The sequence below is a fragment of the Diabrotica virgifera genome, chromosome 10, assembly GCF_917563875.1.
Source record: "Diabrotica virgifera virgifera chromosome 10, PGI_DIABVI_V3a".
In the NCBI taxonomy this organism is placed as follows: domain Eukaryota; kingdom Metazoa; phylum Arthropoda; class Insecta; order Coleoptera; family Chrysomelidae; genus Diabrotica; species Diabrotica virgifera.
The window spans coordinates 145,498,027-145,520,615 of NC_065452.1; the positions used below are offsets into that span (position 1 = coordinate 145,498,027).

Here is a 22,589-nt window from a genome sequence, read left to right on the forward strand (position 1 = left end):
GAATCTTGTACTTTTCTATCACTTGTCTTATGATGAAGATTATCATTTATTACAGACATGATCTGGCTTTTTGGAATGTGTTGTTCTATTTATTGTTGTTAATTTGTTACTGTATCTGTAAGAACTTCCCTGTCAGCCAGTGTATTGATGCCGGTATCCCATCACTAGGATACACGTAGTGCATATGGAATATAACCAATCAATGGCGAGATATTGAGATTATTTAACTAAACTACGATAGCTCATACATCTAGAAAGGGTAAATGAAAAAAGGGTATGTTTAAATATTGATACAAACAGGGGTGAACGATGAAAAAACAACTCTTTGGCCCCCAAGAAAAAGATAGAAAAAACTAAGAGAGAAAGATACAAAATTGGAATTTAAGAGGCTCTATATCTCTTTCTGACTTAAATTGGAATTTATGGTGTGTACAGATTCAAATGCGAAACGATTTGCATTAATATTGATTGTATGAAGTAACTCCACTTCAGTTGACCGATATTCTTTTTCTTCCTCTTTTGACATCATAACCCTGGATGGGTATTTGCCTGTCTGGCAATCTGGCCTGTCTGTTCGGATCTCTTTGGTGCCGTTATTTTCCATTGTCTTATATTCATGGTTTTCAGATCGTCTTCCACGTCATCGAGCCATCTCGTTCTGGACCTTATTTTTGTTCGCCTTTCTATCGGCTTTCATTGTAATATTTTCTTTGTTTTTTTTTCATCGTCTTGTCTCTGCACATGTGCCAGCCATGACAGTCTTTGACTTTTCACAAATCGTACAATATCGTACTTTACTTTACTTTTTCGTGTCTGGATCCGACTACAGTTTTTCTGCCCGATATCGGGCTACGTCTACACCCTTTGTATTTGCGAGCCATAAATCATCGAGGGTGCACTGTGATATGCAAAGTCTGCATACTCTCAGATGATCCACGCTCTGTATTTCCCCACATTCGCAAAGTGCGTCGTTATCTGTCTTGATGCCCCATTTAATAAGGTTCTGTTTTACAGGGGCAACACCTGTGCGTATTCGGTTGAGTGTCCGCCAGGTTCTCCAGTCCAGGTTCATTCCATTAGGTCGTTCTGGATGTAGGGGGAACAGTTCGGGTGGTTCGACGCTGACATTTCTCATAAACCTTTTCCTTGATTTAAGTCGGCGGATTCCTGGCGGTTCGTCAAACCCGTATAATTGGTGCCTTTCATCGAAAGTTTGCCTGAACTTCTCCACATATTGTGAGGCGCATCTGGATCCGAACAAATACAATATCGTAACCTTCATTCAATGCATTAACCTCGTTGTTTCTCCTGATTCTCCATGTGCCGTCTTCCTCTTGCACCGGGCCATATACTTTTCTCAGTATTTTCTCTCGAATATCCTGAGTTAAGCTTGCAACGAACGAAATGGCATAGATGCCCTAGCGGCAACTGCTAGCAAAAAGACTAAGTTTTCACTCTAATGGCATATAAAATTTACATTTACTCTGATTGGAGTACGAAGGGAACCATTCTCGTTGGAACTTTACCGAGCTGAGCAGATGGGACGTGAATTGTAAATTGTAGAATTCCCTCATCTTCCTTAGTCTCAGCATCCGTATGGCTTGCAAATTGTAGAAGCCTCGGAGGTGTAACCAGAGAAGGTTCCCATTGTTTTCATTCTGGTGGGATATGTTATATGCCATTAGAGTGAAAACTTAGTCTTTTGCTAGCAGTTGCCGCTAGGGCATCTATGCCATTTCGTTCGTTGCAATCCGTGACTGCACGCCGGGGTTTGTTTTGGTTGGATCAGGGAGAGCAGCATATGTGCCTCCTGATGAGAGACTAATAAGTTTCGAAACCGGTAGAGGTGCTTGCTGCACTCTCTGATTGGACTAGAATATGGTTCAGCTGTATTTTCGTTTTGCAACGAAATTGAAAGTGGTTATTCATTTTTTATTTACATTTACTCTGATTGGAGTACGAAAGGAACCATTCTCGTTGGAACTTTACCGCGCTAAGAAGATGGGACGTGAGTTGTAAATTATAGAATTCCCTCATCTTCCTTAATCTCAGCATCCATATGGCTTGCAAATTGTAGAAACCTCGGAGGTGTAACCAGAGAAGGTGCCCATTGTTTTCATTCTGGTGGGATGTAGAATAGCATTATGTTGTTTTATATGCCATTAGAGTGAAAACTTAGTCTTTTTGCTAGCAGTTGCCGCTAGGGCATCTATGCCATTTCGTTCGTTGCAATCCGGGACTGCACGCTGGGGTTTGTTTTGGTTGGATCAGGGAGAGCAGCATATGTGCCTCCTGATGAGAGACTAATAAGTTTCGAAACCGGTAGATGTGCTTGCTGCACTCTCTGATTGGACTAGAATATGGTTCAGCTGTATTTTCGTTTTGCAACGAAATTGAAAGTGGTTATTCATTTTTGATTTACATTTACTCTGATTGGAGTACGAAAGGAACCATTCTCGTTGGAACTTTACCGCGCTAAGAAAATGGGACGTGAGTTGTAAATTATAGAATTCCCTCATTTTCCTTAATCTCAGCATCCATATGGCTTGCAAATTGTAGAAACCTCGGAGGTGTAACCAGAGAAGGTGCCCATTGTTTTCATTCTGGTGGGATGTAGAATAGCATTATGTTGTTTTATGTGCCATTAGAGTGAAAACTTAGTCTTTTTAGCAATAATTGTAACAGTTGTAATAGGCCAACCAGCTAACTGAATACAAGCTTCAGTTTGCTGGTATCTTCCCTATGACGTAGATATAGTCCTTTTCAAGTAGGGTTCAGGATATTTCAATAAAAGGAAATCTTTTAGCATCGACCGTCGCTTTAATTTTTAATACATTTAACATGTAAGTAATCTAGTTTCAACTTCTAAGGTTTTTCACTTCTAGTTTAGTTTTCACTGATGATGATGTGATAAGATCGAAAACCTTCTGAAATTTTAATCCGTTTGGATTTCAATCTTTTTTTTTCAAAATATGTACCATTTTACACTAGAAGTTTTTCACTTCACTTTAAGTACTTTACTGATATTCGTACTTGTTATAGTAGTACCAGTAATCTAAGGGACTCATGAATATTGAGCTCAGCGGGGTGCTATTTATATTTCAACGTTTACTCCGAAAAAATTTTCAGAAATGCAATTTCTGAAAAACAAGAAGGAATAATATTGCGAACGGTGAAGTCATCAATAATTTGCGATATGCGGACGATACAGTACTCCTAGCTTCTGGTCAAGAAGATCTCCAAACACTACTTGATAGTGTCGTTGAATTAGTCACGGGATACTAGAAAATGTCCCCATTGAACAAGCTGGCTTCCGCCCTCATCGAAGCTGTACGGACCAAGTGCTGTCATTAACAACTTTTATAGAAGCTAGTTTTCAAAAGAAACAAAAGACAGCAACAGTATTTATAGATCTACCAGCAGCATATGATACTGTTTGGAGACAGGGATTAATATATAAACTGGCCTGTATTATCCCCTGCAGAAAGATAATTAACCTCATTGACAACATGCTGACAAACAGAGCCTTCCAGGTTATAATGGGAAAGGAGACGAATAGACAGACGAAACTTAACAATGGTCTTCCACAGGGTTCTGTCCTTGCCCCTTTACTTTTCAGCCTCTATATTGCTGACATGCCTGAAACCGAATCTCGGAAGTTTCCATATGCTGACGACTGGACCCTTGCAACAAGCCACCAATCTTTAGAAACTACAGAAATCACTCTCACGAATGACTTATCTATCCTCAGTGAATACCTTAAAAATGGAGACTACAACCAAGTAATACAAAAACTGAAGTATCAGCTTTTCATCTCAACAACAAGCCGGCAAACAGAGAATTGCGAGTGTATTTTAATAACAAGCTGTTAAAACACAATAAATACCCGACATACCTTGGGGTTACTCTAGACAGAAAGCTCACATTCAGAAAACACCTGACGAAAACAGCAGCAAAATTGAAAACACGCAACAATATAATACAGAAACTCTGCGGCACTACATGGGGGTTCACAGCATCAACTTTAAGATTCTCTGCTCTTGGCCTGATATATCCGGTGGCAGAATACTGTGCACCAGTGTGGCTAAATAGCAGGCATACCCACCTGGTCGACACACAACTAAACCGTGCTATGCGTATGATAACAGGCACAATTAAGCCCACCCCTACAATGTGGTTACCTACCCTTAGTAATATACTACCACCCAACCTACGCCGCGAACATGCATTGGTTAAAGAATATAACAAAATAATGGAGAGTCGCCAGCTTCTAGTCCACAACGACATCCCCGATGTTCTTGGAAGTCGTCTCCGATCCAAGTTACCCCCTCTGCAATCTGTTCAAGCACTGCAGCAATCCGACTTTGACTTAAATACCCGATGGAGAGAAGATTGGGAAGGTAGGACATTACCATAGTCTACCGGACATCATAGGAAAACCTGGCGAATTTGAACGTCCCCGTAAGATTTGGGCAGCCCTTAATCGAATTCGAACAGACTGTGGAAGATGCGCCGACTCCCTTTACAGATGGGGTAAACTCCCCTCGCCTTCTTGTGACTGCGGTGCTGCAAGACAGACGATCAGTCACACTGTTCAGGACTGCCCACGCAGAGCATACACAGGCGACCCTATACACTTTGTAATGGCAACCGAAGGGTCAATCGAATGTATAAAAAAACTGGACATATGTTTGTGATGTATTGTATAATGCATAAATCTAAATATATTCTGTGATGTACTTAAGCCATACGCTAAATAAAAAAAATAAAGTGTCGTTGAGAATTGTAGTGAGGCAGGTCTGGATCTGAACATACGGAAAACCAAAAAACCAGTAATAAGTAAACAACAGAATATAAAACCGTCTATATATGTAAATAATGCCAAACTTGTGTGTGTCAGAGTGGTAGTTGGTTTCGGACATAATCCATGAGCCACAGATTTTTTTATTTTAATTATTTTGTTGATTAGTTAAGATTAAATACGAATTTGAGATATTGCCCAACTTGAGCAAGTTAATAAAATCGTTTACCTTGAACAGCAATTAAATTGTAACGCAGAAAGTCACGGCGAAATTAGATCTAGGATAGAGCAGGCCAGAGCCGCTTTTAGAGGGATATCCAAAGTGTTACGTTTAGAGACCTAAAATTGACATTGAGGATCCGCATACTTCGCTGTTACGTGTTCTCGGTCTTACTTTATGGTGGCGAGTCCTGGACTGTGAATAAAATCGATCTAAATCGACTTGAAGCTTTCGAAATGTGGTGCTATAAAAGAGTTTTAAAAGTTTCCTGGGTGGAGAAGATTTGAAACTCCACAATACTAGAACGTCTCAGCAAGACTACTGAGCAGGGCCGTAACTACGATGTTGGGGGCCCCAGGGCAAATGTGAACCGGGGGCCCCAGGGCAAATGTGAACCGGGGGCCCCCTACCGGGAGGTCTGGGGAATCTACCCCCGGCGCAAGGGAGAGTCCGGAAGAATGTTTGATATTTAACCCCTTGAAAGCGCATTTTCCCTCCTATGTGAACAACACACTCTCTTCTTTCTTTTTTTTTCAGCATGTCCTGCAATAACTATAAAATTAGCAGCGCTAAAATGATTACAGCTTCATCTGTATCTCACATTGCGGATGGATTATCAACGAATGCGTTCATTTGCTACAATGTAAATGGTCTTACTTTGTACCGAACGAATAACCAAGCGAACACCTACGAATTCGTTCCTTCGTTCATGTTCACTTTGATTTAAAAGCACCTTAAGGTGCCTTAAGCTACTGCAGTGTGAGGTGTACTGGTGGGACTGATCCTAATGTGCTCATTTTATCTTATGTATACCTTTCTTGTCAATATGTGATTCCTTTCACGTACCAAGATGTGGTCTGGGGTAAATTGATTAAGACAAAGTAGCTGGGACCTGAGGTCCCTATTCCGGTTGCATTTTAGTTTTTATTTCGCCAAAATAACTAATTTCCTCAGTCACAATTTATATGTTTACGAAAGGTCTCGGGGGCCCAGCTTAGCCCGGGCCCCCTCTTCCAATGGAATTTTAGGTTTTATTACGCCGAAATAACTCATTTCTTAAGTAATAATTTAAATTTTTATGTTAAGTTCTCGGGGGCCCCAGCTTAGCTCAGGCCTCAGGGGACCTGTTCTGTTCCAATTGCATTTTAGTCTAAAAGACTAATTTCCCCAGTGAAAAATTAAAACTATGTTGCGGTCTTTTTAAAATTGTCATTTGAAAATATTTCGTTGGGATCGGCTTTTAAAATACATATTTTTATTTTCCTCGTTAAAATCTATGCACGGGGCCCCCCTTGATCGAGGGCCCGGGGATTCCGTAAAATAGGGATCGATCCATAGCACCCCGCTGAACTGAATATTAATGAGTCTCTTAGATAGCTGATATCTAGGAGGACTTCTCTATTATACAGAAGATGGATTACATCTTCGAGTCTTACTATGTCAACAAGTCAATCAGACATAGAAATGCTGGTCTGTTATACTCTAGTGATTTCTCAGTAATTTGCTTTATAACGAATATTGCATCTGTACACGATCTTCCAGTAAGAAAACCCTGTTGGTCATCTGCTAAACTTATCATCTGATTCATTAGGTCTTGTAGAATTTTAGTTGTAAGTTTTAGAGTAGTATTTGACAAGTTGATACCGATACCTCTGTGGTTTCCTGGCTGATTTTTATCTCCTTTTTTGAATAGTAAAATTAGCTCGCTCGTTCTCCATTCTTCCGGTATTTTAAGATTTTGTTGTTAATTGTTCTGTCATTGCTGCTCAACAATATTTCAGTAATTCGTTTGGTATTCCGTCCTTACCTGCAGCTTTTCTGTTCTTCTGCTTTTCAAGTGTTTTCCGAACTTCCTGTGTAAAAGAACATCTTCATTTGTGGTAATTTCTGGTGTTTCCGGTTCTAGCGTCATTTGTTCTTCCTCTTCATAGAGGTTTTTTAGATAGTCAATCCATATATCCTTTTCTATGTGTTTTTGAATATATTAGTTTCTTTACCTCCGTTTTTTAACCTCTTATAAAGCGCCATATTTGCTTTTGCAGACCATAAAAATCATGTTGCAGTTCTTTCGAAAAACGTTCCCAGTGACAGTGGCGGATTCAGCATCGTCAAGAGGGGGCCTATTGGCTAAATTTCTATGAAAAATAAATGAATGCTTTTATAATCTTTATATATAACTTGTTTTGAGAGGGGGGCCGACCGCCCCCATCGCCCTCCCCTGGATCCGCCACTGCTTAGTGATCACTTTTTATTATTCTTACGAGTGATTGTGTTTCATTTCTAATTGTCTTTTAATTATCGTATGCCTCTTGTGTCTTAGTTGACATATATGTTAGGTAAGCTTTTTTCTTTTCTTTACATGTTTCCTTCACTTCTACATAAAACTATGGAGTTCTTCGCCTTGGGAGCGATTTATTTTTATTAATGTTTCTTTCTCCAAGAACTTCCTTGGCTGAGGCTAAGATATAGACTTAATTTTTGCCCAGCTTTCTTTGACTCCGTTACTTTCTGTGATATACATGTTTCCGCTTCTTTCCGTCATTATTTTTTGAAATAGGTATCTTGTGGAGTCGTCCTGTAAGCTTTCGATTTTTATCTTGGTGGTGTACAGGGTTATTCACTATATTTTGACCCCCTGTAAACTGCTTTATTTACAGAATTATAAAAAAATGTAAAATACAAAAGTTATTCGATTTATAAATTATGATTTTTTGACATATATATCGTACTAGTGACGTCATCCATTTGGACGTGATGACGTAATCGACTATTTTTTTAAATGGGAATTGGGATCAAGTGCTAGCTCATTTTAAAGGTTATTTAATTCCCTATTCAGTAATATAAACATTAATATGATTAATTATACAGGGTGTCCAAAAAATTTTTTTAATTAAATTAATTGACACAAAAAGAAGAATGTATGTAATTTATTTAATTTAAAATACATTTCACTGCTGTTAGAAAACAGAAATAAAAGTTTATTACACAAATAAACATTGATTTTTGCTTAAATTCAATGTTTAAACTGCCAAGAGGCAGATGGGTGGCAGCTTGAACATTGAATTTAAGTGAAAAGTAATATTTATTTGAACCCTTTTTAATATTTATTTGTTCAATAAACATTTATTTCTGTTTTCTGACAGCAGTAGAATGTATTTTGAATTAAATAAATTACATACATTCTTCTTTTTGTGCCAATTAATTTAATTTAAAAATTTTTTTTTACATCCTGTATAATTTTAATCATGTTAATGTTTATATTATTGAATAGGGAATTGAATAACCTTTCAAACGAGCTAGCACTCAACGCCCAAATGGATGACGCCACTAGTACGATATATGTATATGTCAAAAAATCATAATTTAAAAATCGAATAACTTTTGTATTTTACATTTTTTTCTAATTCTGTAAATAAAGCAGTTTACAGGGGGGTCAAAAAATAGTGAATAACCCTGTAACTGTACATATTGTGCTGTTTTGTTATCACATAATATAAATATTATGTGTTGTAATTCTGTCTTTTTGGTTTTGTTTGGATAAAATTAAAAGTCAGTATGATTGAAACGATGCCATATTTATTTTTACACATAGATATTAGGATACATTCACTTCGGTAATAGGAAGAAATAATTTATGTTGATAATATGCATAGTTATGTTAAAGCTGGACAAAAGTCAAATATGGTTCATACAATTTTCACATACATATAATATGTAGTAGATAGATAGACAACGAGTGAACAGTAGAAAAGAGTGTTGAGGTAACGTCCAGCATTAAGTCTTACAATAGATATTGATATTTATAAATATACAATAATGAGATAACGTAACATAAGATGGACCGCTAGGTTTCTAGTGGTAAATAACAAAAATTACATACATTTATACATATATGATAAATAGTTTACAAAATCACACATATTTTCAGCTTATATTAAAAGGTACATTAATCCCTATGACAAGATGAATAGGTGAATCAGCTGGTGATGACGTAATATAATAATACAATAATAGTTTAAAACGAGGATGGTAAACAATCAATTTGAATAAAATACAAAATAATCATAGGAATACATTGGCAAAATGAAGCAGTATTTGTGCTATTTCAAAAATATCCGTCAAATTAATCCTTAACTAATAATAAATAACTAAAAATATAATAAATATGCTCCTTTGGAGCACGATATGTCCAATCTCTTTTGAGAATCATCACAAAAACAGTGGCGTTTTGGTAACCACTACATCACATCAACAACTAAACTAACAGTTAGGAAACAGAAACTGTTTATTTCTCCTTCCTAGTCATCATGGACTTGAGGTGTTCGACTTCTGTGGAAAGCCGAACGATTTCTGAGTGCAGTCTATGTTTTGCGGTGGTGTCGCCTTCCGTACTGTCTTGCATAGTTAGCTGGGATTGTTTGAGGGTTTGGAGAGTAGCTGCAGCAGTTGCAGCGGCTGACCATTCGGCACCAAGGGAAATGCCTGAGTCTCTTTCGTCACTGGAGCCTTCCCCGTCCCATGGTGGACTAGCGCGGGGACCTGGCTCTTGTTTGATGTTTTGTAAGGCGAGGAGTGCGTTAGCAGCGTCTTTATCTCCAAGGTGGGACTTATGTCTTAGTTTCAAAGGTAGGCTATTGTTGGCTTCGTTTGTCGTTAAAGCTACAGGAGCGCTTTCATCGCCTGAGTTACTTGAGACTTCAAAAGGCGATTGTACTCGTGAGCGGGAGCGAGAGAGATTCAGAGCATTATTAGAGTCGTAGGAGATACCTGTGTGGTAAGCTAGTTGGTAGTGAGGATGGTGGTAATCGGGTTCTCTGTATGCTGGTTCCAAATGTGAAGAGGGAGGAGCATGAAGGACACTGTGGGAGTGAGGAATTGGTTGTGGTGGAGGAGATCCCATAACAGGTTGATGTATTACTGGGGTAGGGATAGGTGTCTGTGGATTATATAAAATAGGAGTTGCAGGATGAGCGAGCTTCTGTCTTTTGGACAAACTTAAAACTTGTTCACTAGATGGTAAGTTTGCTAAAACTTTTTCTACACATACAACGTTTTCGCCACAGATCCCATACTCTTCCTTGATAGCTTCCAATTGAGCTTTTAAAATAGCATTTTCCTTAGTCAGTTCAACGACGCGCTGTTCCAAAACCATATCATTGAATCGTCTCTTTTCCCTGGACCTCTTGGCAGCTTCATTATTTCTTCTTCTACGATCCCAATAACTATCGTCTTTCTTATTATCTGGAGTAAATTCTCTTTGCTTGCGTTGGGAGAACAACTCCTTATGTTTGACAGAGGACATTCCATAGCTTCCGGGAGGAAACTCGTCTCCTGATGTAGATGTGCTGGCCATCATTTCAAGTTGGTGAGAAGACGGCAAATTTGAATTGAGATGTGGTATTTCACCATTTACTGGGGACCCACTTTGACCACGGCCCACGAATTCGGCAACCATTATATGTTGTTTTATAACATCTGAAACAAAAAAAAAACAGTATTAACATCTTTGTCTTTGTTCTATACAAATAACAATATTAAAAATAGAAAGAGGTTGCCATAAATTATTTAAAAAGAGGATGGTAAAAAATGTAGACTGGTTTTTGCACACAATTGAAGTCAAGGATGCTTTTCTAGTTGGTGGTTATTATCGAAGGTACACCAAGTACAATATGCAATTATCAGGATTAATGATACACGAATCATATTATTTTCATATTCTTTTGGCAACCAGTTATCCTTTACTTTTAATTCCGTTCAAAAGACCTTATTACTCTTGCGTGACTTCGTTTTTTAAATAAGATTATTTAATCTTGCTACTTTTTTGCTGTCTACTCTGTGTTACATAAACAACTGTATGAGCAACGTGACTCGAAACACGCGGAAAATCATAGCACGTTTATAGTTTTCTCGGGACCTTTAAATCCATTATGTAATTTCCATCGAAACACGTGGATTTCCACGTAATATGCGCGATGCATGTATTGGATTTTGCTATAAATGTGAAATATTAATGAAAAAAATTTCTAAATCGATATCATCATCGTAACAATAAATTAATTCAAAAATTTCCTGAATTAAAAAAACATTATTCAATAACAATTAGTACTGACAATAACAATTATATAAAAATGGGAAAATAAGGATAGTAAGACATGAAAGAACCAGGATTTCAATGAGTTAGACATAAAGATATAAAGATACATAATATGGTGAAATAAAGACAAAGGAATCTAAGAAAAAAATATTAAAATAACAATAAAGAAACAATGTGTATATCAAATTATTTAAAACATAAAAGTAAAATTCAGAACTAACTCTTTCCAGTCAGATGATCCCATTTGGGATCATGGCAGTGTTGCATTGATTTATTTGACAGTTCTGTCATTTATTTGACACTGCATTGAGATTTCTTTGACACTGCATCGATTTATTTGACGCTGTAATGATTTATTTGACAGTTCTATCAGTAAGGGCGAGTCAGAAATGAATGTGAAACTTCGAACCAAAAAATAATTTGGACTGTAAAGGGCTAAAAACTAAAAGTAACAAAGTTTGTCCACTGTTTGATAACTAACAGCTTTCTAGGCTTTCACAAAATTAAATAGATGGTGATTTTTCTTTGATCTATTGGTGACCTGACCAAAATTTTATCAGAACATCAATAAGCAAGGACCGGAAAAAAATGCACCAAAAAAATGTAAAAAATGCGCATTTTAATGCAATTCATTTGTGAAAAATATGCAAGAGCCTTTATGAAGAATGCAATATTAAAATGCAACATTAATAATCCTCAATTTATATTTATATGATGTTGAAATAATAACATTTAAACACAATAGTTAGTTTTTATCCACAAATGTTTAATACTTGTCACTTTCGGCATTTTGGCGAAAAAAATATTCGTTACTCAATTTAAACTATATGTCAAAAATAATACGCAACAACGCACTGCGAATCAAAACAAGAAATGAACTTCAGCTTTTATAAACAAATATTCAAATCTAAATTTCTGTAGGTACCTGCTTATCCCCCTACAAAGAGCAAACAGGTTTTTATAACCTAGTCAACTAATTGTTGCCCTACCGACCAAGTTATATTAGGGATTAGTCGGCTTAGTCCCAAAAATAGATAATAGAATAAGAATATTACCTGATTTAAACATTTTTCTTAAGAAATGGATTATACACAGTTATTGAATTTACGACTGATAGTTTTTTAATTGGAAGTGAAAGTGAACCTTTGAGATTTAAAATATCGAATTAATGCAACTTTTTTCTGAATTTATCCAGAAAAAATGCAAAATGTTAAAAATGCAACATTTTCTAATTTATCAAAAAAAAATGCAAAAATATGCAAAAAATGCAGATTGCATTTAATCCGGTCCTTGTCAATAAGAATTGCTGTACTGATTTAACTGATAAGTTATCAGTTAAATCAATAGAGCAATTGTCAGTGATAACCATCAATGGCGACTGCTCCACCTGAAACATGGTCTCTAAAAAAACGGTAGAAGCAAGATCGAAGCCTTCAAAATGTGGGTCTACAGAAGATCTAAGGTTTTCTGGACAGAACCCAGAGCCAATCTGTCAATTCTAGAAGAGCTTCATATAAAGGACAGGTTATTAAAAAAGTAAATTGAGCATACCTGGATTACTTCAGTCATACAGCGAGAAGAACTGCGACTATGAAACTATTGGTAGTAGAAGAAAGGTGGAAGACCAAGAAGAATATCTCCAACACGACGAGCAGACCAAGTAAAGACTCTGGTGAAAAAATCCCTACGTGAAGCTGTCCATCTAGCACACGATCGCAGACAATGAAGATAGCAAGCTAACAAGATTTAGCGTCATCATGTCAACAAGATTTAGTGACAAGGGCTCAAGGAATGATAAGGAGGAGGATTGAACATAGATGACAGAAAAAGGTAAGTGGCCTTCAAACGACAAAAGACAAGATTGTCTAGTCTAACTCAGCTGATTCACAGAAGAAGCAAATAAAGATTGAGGTAGAAGGTAGAAGGGATTCACACAAGAAATATAAAACGTAAGGTAGTAAAAATACTTAAAAACACGTGGAGGCAGATGGAAAAGCATCTCAATAAATTTAAAAAATCTTTCCAAGCATTCGTTTGTTTCCTTGGCTTTCGCGGGCCGATTAATACATTCACGGGCACGACTGCATATGCAGACAGTAATTTCCCTTTATAAGTGTCTGCATATGCAGTCATGTCCGCGAATGGGTTAAGCAGATAAATTGTGTACAAACAAAGCGCACATGCACATTTTGTGGAAAAATACTTCCCGGAAAAGTTTTCGTAATAATTTCCGAATGCGTATCAACTATACAAAGAATAAATCATCACGCTTCGGGGAAATTATCCAACACATTGTAATTTTCGAATCATTCAATATATTTGATAAACAACTTAAATTGCGCATATCTGATGAGGTAAGATACGTCGCGCAAAAACACGCGCTAAATTGATATATGTAATATATAAATAAACGAGTCGTACTATTCAGAAAAACCTACAGGCCTCCTTAAAATCAAAAGGAAACTAGGTCAAAGTCTATTACATAATATCGTAGATCTATATTAAACCGTTAGACGAATATTTGTCAACATATTCAATTTATTTTCAAATAGAATAGCGCTACACGAAACTTGCCAACACAATATGGACACTTTGTTCATTTTTAATTTGAAGTCAATGGAAAACGAGTATTGTTCAACATTATACACCAGGCAATATACAAATAATCGCTATATGCGACACTTGTATTTGCATTATGTGCATTAATTACTATCAAACTATTTAAAATTTACAAATTTAACCATATCAGTCACAAAAAGGTGAATTGTTTCTTGAAAGCAACTAATTATTAGAAATAAAAAGAAGTAGAAAGAGTTGTTTAGCACAATGGTCTAGAAATACTACATCTTTTATAAACAGGAACCTAAAAGGCAGTCAAAAATAATGAATGTCGCATAAACCACTACTGTATGTAATCATTAGCAAATATGTAATTTTATGAATTGTATATTAAATGTTGTAAAAAATCCAAACCTATCATACGATTCTGTGGTTGACTCAAATCGTTAAATATTCTTCGAGTTTCTCGCAAATAACATTTTTGGTATCTTGGTATTTCAGTGAATCCCAAATATTATGAAATGTTTTGTAATATGCTAACCTGCTTTGTTTCCTGTAGTGAACTTGAACTATAATCATGACTCAACATACTAGAATTCACGTATTGAAGTAGAAGAGCAGAAAAGAGTTGAATTCGTGAAGAATTTGAAAGAGAAGTGGATTCAAAGAATGGAATGGGTTGTCCTGTATAGTTTATGCATTAAATAATCTTGTGTTCTGGTTTATTGGACTGTAAGACAGTTTATTGGGAGTCATGACTCAACATACTAGAATTCATGTAAGAAGAAGAGCAGAAAAGAGTTGAATTCATAAAGAATTTGAAAGAGAACTGGATTCAAACATTGAATTGGGTTGTCCAATACAGTATATGCATTAAACTATCTTGTGTTCTGGTTTCTTGGACTGTAAGACAGTTTACTGGGAGTTATGACTCAACATAGTACAATTCACGTAAAGAACAATTTACGAAAAGAGTTGAATTCATGAAGCATTTAAAAGGGAACTGGATTCAAACATTGAATTGGGTTGTCCAATATAGTATATGCATTAAATTATCTTGTGTTCTGGTTTTTTGGACTGTATGTTTCAACACACTACAATTCACGTAAAGAACAATTTACGAAAGAGTTGAATTCATGAAGTATTTGAAAGGGAACTGGATTCAAACAATGAATTGGGTTGTCTAGTATGGTTGATGCGTTAAATTATCTTGCGTTCTAGTTTCTTGGGCTATAAGACAGTGTACTTGATACCAGTTGCTTTCATTATGTAATTTATCTATTACGGTTCCGGAACAATGCTCATACCAGCGAACTAAAAGGTTACATTTACTTCTGTCTCAATTAGAACAGAGGAATGAAAAACTGAATCATACCTAGGTTACAAAACTAACCTCTAAAATTTTTATTGCTAGATTAGATACCTAGGATCAGTTTAAAAATAATACATGGTGATATAAAGATAATAGTTTTCGCTGATATAATTTTATCTTTTGATTATGACTAACTACTAACAACAAAGGAAACCGTGGATACGTCATAAAGATCGTCTGCAAAATAATCACCAAATGTTATTGTCCTCTTAATCAAGTCAACGCAAAATAACCGATCTTTAGTTAAAATACTAAGGATTTGCTCAGACATATTCTACCTAATATCAACATTTTTATCCCCTTAAGGATCTCAAGAAAAAGAAAATGGGCAGAAAACATTATTTACTTAAAAAAAGGTTCGAAAATAATAATTGTTAATTACACATGAAGGAAAAAACAATAGAAGTAATGACACTTTTGTCTGCGTTATATACCTAGTTCTTGTAACAATATTTTCTCAGATGAATATAGTTTAGCTGATTTCGGAAAAACAAATTCAGGTCAAACTTTTGAACTAATTACCTATTTCCCAAGCACGTTTTTCTTAGAAGATTTGGCATATTTTGTGTAATGCGATTTTTTCAAAGAAATCTAAAATCGTTCGTAAATTATACAAAGAAGCAAATCCGGAGTTTTTGGTGGTTGTTCAAAAATTTTGAACTACGTGTCCAAAACAAAAAAAAACGCGCATTTTTGGCGGTGCCTGAAGCAAGACCATTCAAAAAACCTACTAGGAAATTACAAATAATTACGTTGGTCAGTGTCAGTGTTGCCGAAATAAAAAAGTGACAAATGCGTGGTTTCTTGAGAAGCGGATTTTCCGATTACACCGTAACAAAAGAATGAATCACCGGTTGTTCAAAGAAAACAATGAAAATGCAGAAGAGCTAACGACAAGAGATGAAGTATCTGCTAGGCTAGTGAAGACATTAAGATTGACCCAGTGAAGACGATTTGCTCTTAAAGAAACAATATTTAACGTTATAATATAATTATTAATAATTTTTAGATTGCCAATCGAGGCCAAAAAATATTTTGAAAATATTTTAAAATATATTTCTCGATTAGGCAAAGCCAACATAAACAAATATGTAATAATAATACTATGAAATTTGCGCGACAATTTTTTGTAGAACGGTGATAAATAGCGTATATTAGTAAAGATAATCTGTCGTTACTCATCAACTCATTACATATAATTTGAGAAACGCAGTAAATTTCAAATACAAAAATAATAATTACTAGATTGCATCATGATCTTGCATGAGCTGTCCAAACAGATCTGGGGAAATTAGAGCAGCTAACTGTATATTGTCACCAATAATGATGTGCAAAAATATTAATAGAGCGTATCTACATCTATTGTGTACTAAGTGAGACAAGGTAACTTGGAGAATCTTGCAAAGTGTTCAAAAATTACGGAAAACTCACCCGCTGTATTGGCTGACGTGGTGGCAAAATTTTTTTCAACGTCCCGAAGAAAAATCTTAATCACTTTTGAACAACTGACAATGTCAACAAAGGCACAATAATAACAATGTATTTCACTAAAAACACGTCTAGTTCGTATGAGCGATCGACAACAACTGAGCGTTGAACACGAGAGATTGTAGTTAACTAGCTGGTAGGGAGTTGGGTATTACGCGAGGATGGCAGTCAGCGGTCCGCGTGGTGCTTGTTGATCAAAGCCGCCGGTGGGGAAAGACAGAGGACAACACCCTCAGTGACTCACCAATCAGAACAGGGACAACTCCGACGATTACCGGGGAGGCGCAATAGGTTATTTTGTTTGTTGTTCGAAATTGCAAAACAAATCATAAACTGCGCGGCATAAGTTACGGTTGTCAATAAACTATAAACAACTTAGAAATTTAATAATTATTATTTTTTAATTTTGGTAATAAACACACACACAATAATTTTTATAATATAAATACACTGCGCGTCATTAAAAAGAGGCCACCTAAAATTTTTGGCATTTTTTAATTTTTACGAATCATACCAGAAAGTGATTGTCATTGGATGTTTGTGTACTGTTTAAGAATATGTTCTTAACGACGTTCTACACCTTCGGCAAAGAATTAAGGATTTGCATGAAATTTTAGTATGTTATAGTTTACTTCAAAAAATTAAGACTTGATTTTTTAAAAATTGTTTTACCGTGCCGTTTAATTACTATTAAGGGTCAAAGTTAAGTTTTAACATGGGCTCTTATGGGAATTCTTAAAAAGTTAATAACTTTTGACCCAAATTTACGATTTTTAATTATTTGTGCTTAAATTAAAGGTTTTTTTGTAAGGAATAACATATTATAAAATGAGGATTGTTTACCGTACCATTTATTTTTAATTTATTTATTATAATTAATTCCGTAATTTATTCCGTAATTTATTATAATTTATTTTTATAAAGTATTCAATACTGAAACATATGATTTGAGTATTCTGCTATAAATATTACCAACTTTCGCTTGCATAAGTTCCCCCCTTTCCTCTGAGAGGCATACCCCGCAACGAAGGTGTAGAACGTCGTTAAGCAGTATGCAATCATTTTTTAAATAACAAATGTCAAAAAAATAACTTTTTCCAAAAGAATGATTTTATTGAAAAATAAAAAAAATTAACATTGTACATTTTTTCTGTTTTCTTTATAAAAATTACAATTAAGTCGTGATTATTAATACTGTGTATTACCACCTCTATTGTGAATTACACTCGTCATTCGATTTGGCATTGAATTAATCAAATTCTGGATGTCTTTTTGAGCAAAAACTTGTCATTCTTCCATGAGCGCCAACCGAAGCTACTCACGATTTATTGGAGCAGGTATTCTGTTTCTTACCCTTCGTTTGAGTTGGTCCCAAACATGTTCAATCGGGTTCAAATCTGGACTTTGAGCCGGCCAGTTCATTTTTGGCACACCGACAGTTTCCAGGTATTGCGATACCATCCTGGCTACGTGTGGCCGCGCGTTGTCTTGCATAAAAATAAAGTTTTCGCCGACAAACCCAGCAAAAGGCATTACATGCTCGTCTATAATTTCGGTAATGTATCGGTGAGCATTCAACGCTCCTCTATCAATAAATACGAGATCAGTACGGCCTTCGAATGAAATGGCTGCCCAAAACATTAGCGAACCTCCTCCAAAAGCAACACGTACTCGTCGAACACAAGCAGCATATCGTTCCCCACGTCTTCTGTATGTTTGAAGAACCATCCTGGATTCATCACTAAACAAAACATTTTTCCAATCTTCTATCGTCCAATGCTCGTGGTCTCTAGCAAACTGTAGTCGGCGTTGTCGATGTGCTGCTGTTAACAAAGGTCCTGTTGCTGGACAGCGAGCCCTTAGCCCAAATTCCCTCAACCTTCTTCTCACGGTAGAACTGCTTAATGTCCACCCGTGTGAGCATTTTGAAAACGTTTTTGGATTGCTCTAGCCGTAAAGAACCGATTTTGCAAAGAAGTGCGTTGTAAAGAAGGGTCTTCTCTGGCCGTCGTGATTCTTCTCGGGCCTGATCCTGGTCGTCGTTCGTGAGATCCAGTCTCTACTAATCGTTGGTAACTTTTTTGGACCATACAACGACTAACTCCAAGCTGTCTGGCCACTTCTCTTTGGCTTATTCCATTACCAATCAAAGTAACAATTTGAACAGCTCTAGCAAATTTCTCAGCCATAGTTTTAAATTTAAAAATTGCACAAGTTTACTCTTAGAACAACTGTACTCTAGTGAAAGGTTTTTGAAAAACAGAATAGCCATATTTCAAGAAAAATAAGGTACAAACAACAACACTTGCATTATCCGAAGTCGTAAAACTGATATCCATTTTGCAAACTTATTACCCTTAATTGACCTGTCGGTACCTAAAAGACGCTAAAAGTGTTTCTGCATTGTGGGAATTTAGTTACAATAGAATAAATTGTATAAACTTAGTTATTGAAAAATTCTTACAAAATTCTAGGTGGCCTCTTTTTCGTGACGCGCAGTGTATATTGTTAATATTGTTATATAAATAATCTCATAATACGAGGTATTTTGGTAAAGTATTTTGAATTTGTATTACAATGTTTTGAACTTAATTAAATTATCTTTTATGCATTTTTTGGTTTTAATAGCGTGTGTTTTCCCCACTAGGCCTTACAGCTGCAGTCATTCGTCTTCTCATACTTCTGATACGGCTATTGATTAGTTGTTGAGGCAGTCTCTCCCATTCCTCAATCAAATCAATTTTTACATCGACTCTGTTTTGAACAGCAGGAACCCATGATCTAAGTTTTCTGCCTGGCATGTACCACACAAACGCTATCGGGTTTAGGTCTGGGGGACACGCTGGCCAATTCATCGTTTTTATACCCACGTACTTAGAGGGGTATCCATTGATCACCCTATTTACCTACATTAAATTAAAACAAGTTTAATTGTTGTAGGTTATTCGAATATGCTTGCTACGTCCGCTATGTTTAATCTTTTTAAACGTCGTACATCATTATGATCATCAGTGCAGTGAGGTTGCTTGCTAACTCGTTTGGATTAGATTCTAGTCTCTTCTAATATTTTTAGTAATATTCTGGTATTACTGTTTTTATGGATGGCACATTGAGGTCTAACTCTATCACATATTTTGGTACATACCAAGAGGCATTCAGCATTGTTCTAAGGACTTTGTTCTGGAATCTCTGCAGTAGTTTAAGGTTTGTTTGACTGGCTGTCCCCCACAGTTGATACCATAGGTCCACACTGGTTTTAATGTGGCTTTATATATCAGTAGTTTCTTCTTAAGAGGTAGGTAGTTGAGATTTACCACCGATGATCATGAACATTTCTTTAAAATTTATTCCTAGTTGTTTCCTTTTTGTGAAAATGTGCTTTTGCCAAATATATCTCCTATCAAGGTGGATTCCTAGGTACTTGACAGTATCTGTTTGTGGGAGCTGTGTTTCGTTTAGAGTTATAGTTGGACCTGTTTCTTTTTCATGGTGAAAGTAACATGGGTGGATTTACTCTTATTTTTTGCCTTCATCTTCTTTTTTTTTAAGCCATCATTGGATATTTTTAAGGTATTTTTTAATGAGATTGTGAGATTATTTTTATTAAACATATTTATAGTTATTTACAAAAAATATTATTCCCTCCAAAAAAGTCATATATCAACAATTAGCATCAATTATTGCTTGACTTCTACAAGGCATACTATCTATTAAATTATCAAGAGATTCTTGAGCAATTCTTCCCCATCACCATGGTAAAAGTTCTTGAAGTTGCTGAAGGGTCTGTGGGGGGGGGGGGGGAGTACGTGATCTATACGCCTTCTTTGTAGCATGTCCCAATGTATGATCAATGGGATTGATATCTAGACAGCGTGGAGGTGTGGAGTTGGGTATTACGTGAGGATGGTAGTCATCAGTTGATCCTGTTTTATAGGTTTTATAGCAGTAAAAAGTTTATAAAACTGTTGTTGTTTGCACGATACTAGAAATGCTTTCAGTTTTAATGTATCGATCTGGAAAATGAATCATTTTTCTGATATCTGGATCAGGTATGTAGGTTTTTGAGTAAATGTTAAAAAGTTAATATATGGTAAATTGTAATTGAATCCTTGCTAACGTCATAAAGTGCGTTTAGTTACTAAAATGCTCGTTAGCTTTGAATTTGAAGAATCATTGAGATCCAAAATGTGTTGTAAACATTAGGTATCATTACTTGTACTACCGCTTAAAAATAGAATCTTGAGGTCTCCAAGACTTCTTTGCTATTTAGTTGTACCGATTGCCAATAATTGTTGCCAATTTGTTCCCCGGACTGTGATATCAGTATTCCTCTGGGAGACCAACCCACTATTTTTCTCAGAATTCTTTGTTCAGTGACGAGCAAAAGTTATTTTTATGCAAATCTTAGCCGTGTCAACTCAGCAAAATATGAAGATTTATTTATGTACATAACTAACAGTAAAACAACTTATTATTAACTTTATTTTTTATTTATTATGGACAAATTTATATCCAAAATTGTAGAAGGACAAAGCCATAGATCTTAAATTGTATTTGAAACATACGGTAAAGTTGTTGAACTACCCCGGTAACTAGAACTAATGTTAGAACTAATGCCCGTCAAATCTATTCAATAGTAATACGATTGCGTCACAAGAATTTACTATTACAGCAACATAAACTGTCAGACATAAAAACTATCTACCGTTCAGAAAGGTATCAGTAAAAAGTGGATTTGGAATAAAAGCTTTTGAATATATTGATAAAAATAGGCAGAGTGATTATTGATTATGGTCTATTTAAGATTGTTGAGGGAGTAGGTAAGTGTTTCTTGTGGTATTGTTCATATTATTACAATCTAATTCTTATACCTATATCAGGAAAATAAAGATAACCACTAGTAGACAAACAACTACTAGTATAGTATCCTAATTCATTACCCCTAAAATACATAGACAAGTTTCTTACACTCTATTTAGTATAGAGAGTGTGTAAGATAGAGAGAGAGAGAAAGAGATAAAAAGAGCTATAAATTCCCATTAGGTATGGAAAACGCTTACAAAGTGGATAAAATATTTTAATAACTTTCTAGAACTTCTCAAATTCTTAAACATTTACCAAGAAGAGCTATCGTGTTTCTCACTACTTTATACAACATAATTCTTCATCTTTCCTACCATCCAACGCAATGGAAATTTACTGAAATTATCATGATCGGCAAACCTGGAAAGCCTCCAACAGAACTTGCCTCTTACAGACCTATAAGCCTGCTGCCTATACTTTCTAAAATATTTGAGCGATTACTGCAAAGTAGAATAAATAGTATCTATAACCTCGTTTAATAATTTAATACCAAATCATCAATTTGGCTTTAGGGAAAAACACACCACAACTCAGCAATGCCATAGGATAGTAAATTTAATCAGAGACGGTTTAGAAAACAAGAACATTGGCACTGCAGCATTTCTAGATATTCAGCAAGCCTTTGATAAGGTTTGGCATCAAGGGCTGTTATACCTATACAAACTAAAAAGTAACATTCCGAGTCAGATTTACTTACTTCTAAAATCATACCTTTCCAACAGACATTTCGATGTCAAAATGGAAAAAGATAACAGAAGCTACCAACTCATAAAGGCAGGAGTATCCCAAGGCAGTGCCTTGGAACCATTCTTGTAGTTTACATTATAGGTACACTGCTGATATACTAAAACACTGAGTTCTTTGAGCTATCTTTCTTAAAAGTTACCATATCATATTAACTTAAACATACCGCTTCAGATATAAAGAAACTGGTTTTTTAAACATAACTCAATAATTTCTTACAGATAATTTCTTCAATACTAAGAAATGCATTAATGGTTACATTTTAATTTTCTTATCCTAAAGTTTTTGTTTGATAACAATATTCCTTACTAAGAAATATTATTTCTCAGAAAGAAGAGTTTTGTAATGCCAAGAAAATATATTCTTATGACAAGTATAATTTCTTTCTGACAAATGGGTTTGCAGTTTGCAAGAAAGTGATAGTTCAATCATGTTTAAGATATATTTC

The 22,589-nt window shown here is 35.6% G+C and overlaps 1 protein-coding gene across 1 annotated transcript in view; it reads right to left on the reverse strand.

Moving 5' to 3' along the window:
* Window positions 1-8,577: 8,577 nt before the first annotated feature.
* LOC114334866 (nuclear factor interleukin-3-regulated protein) overlaps window positions 8,578-22,589 on the reverse strand; it is a 181,652-nt gene continuing 167,640 nt past the window's right edge. The window contains exon 2 of the mRNA XM_028284979.2: window positions 8,578-10,496. Within this exon, the coding sequence (XP_028140780.1) occupies window positions 9,307-10,496 (1,190 nt within the window). The 3' untranslated portion in view covers window positions 8,578-9,306. The remainder of the gene's footprint in view (window positions 10,497-22,589) is intronic.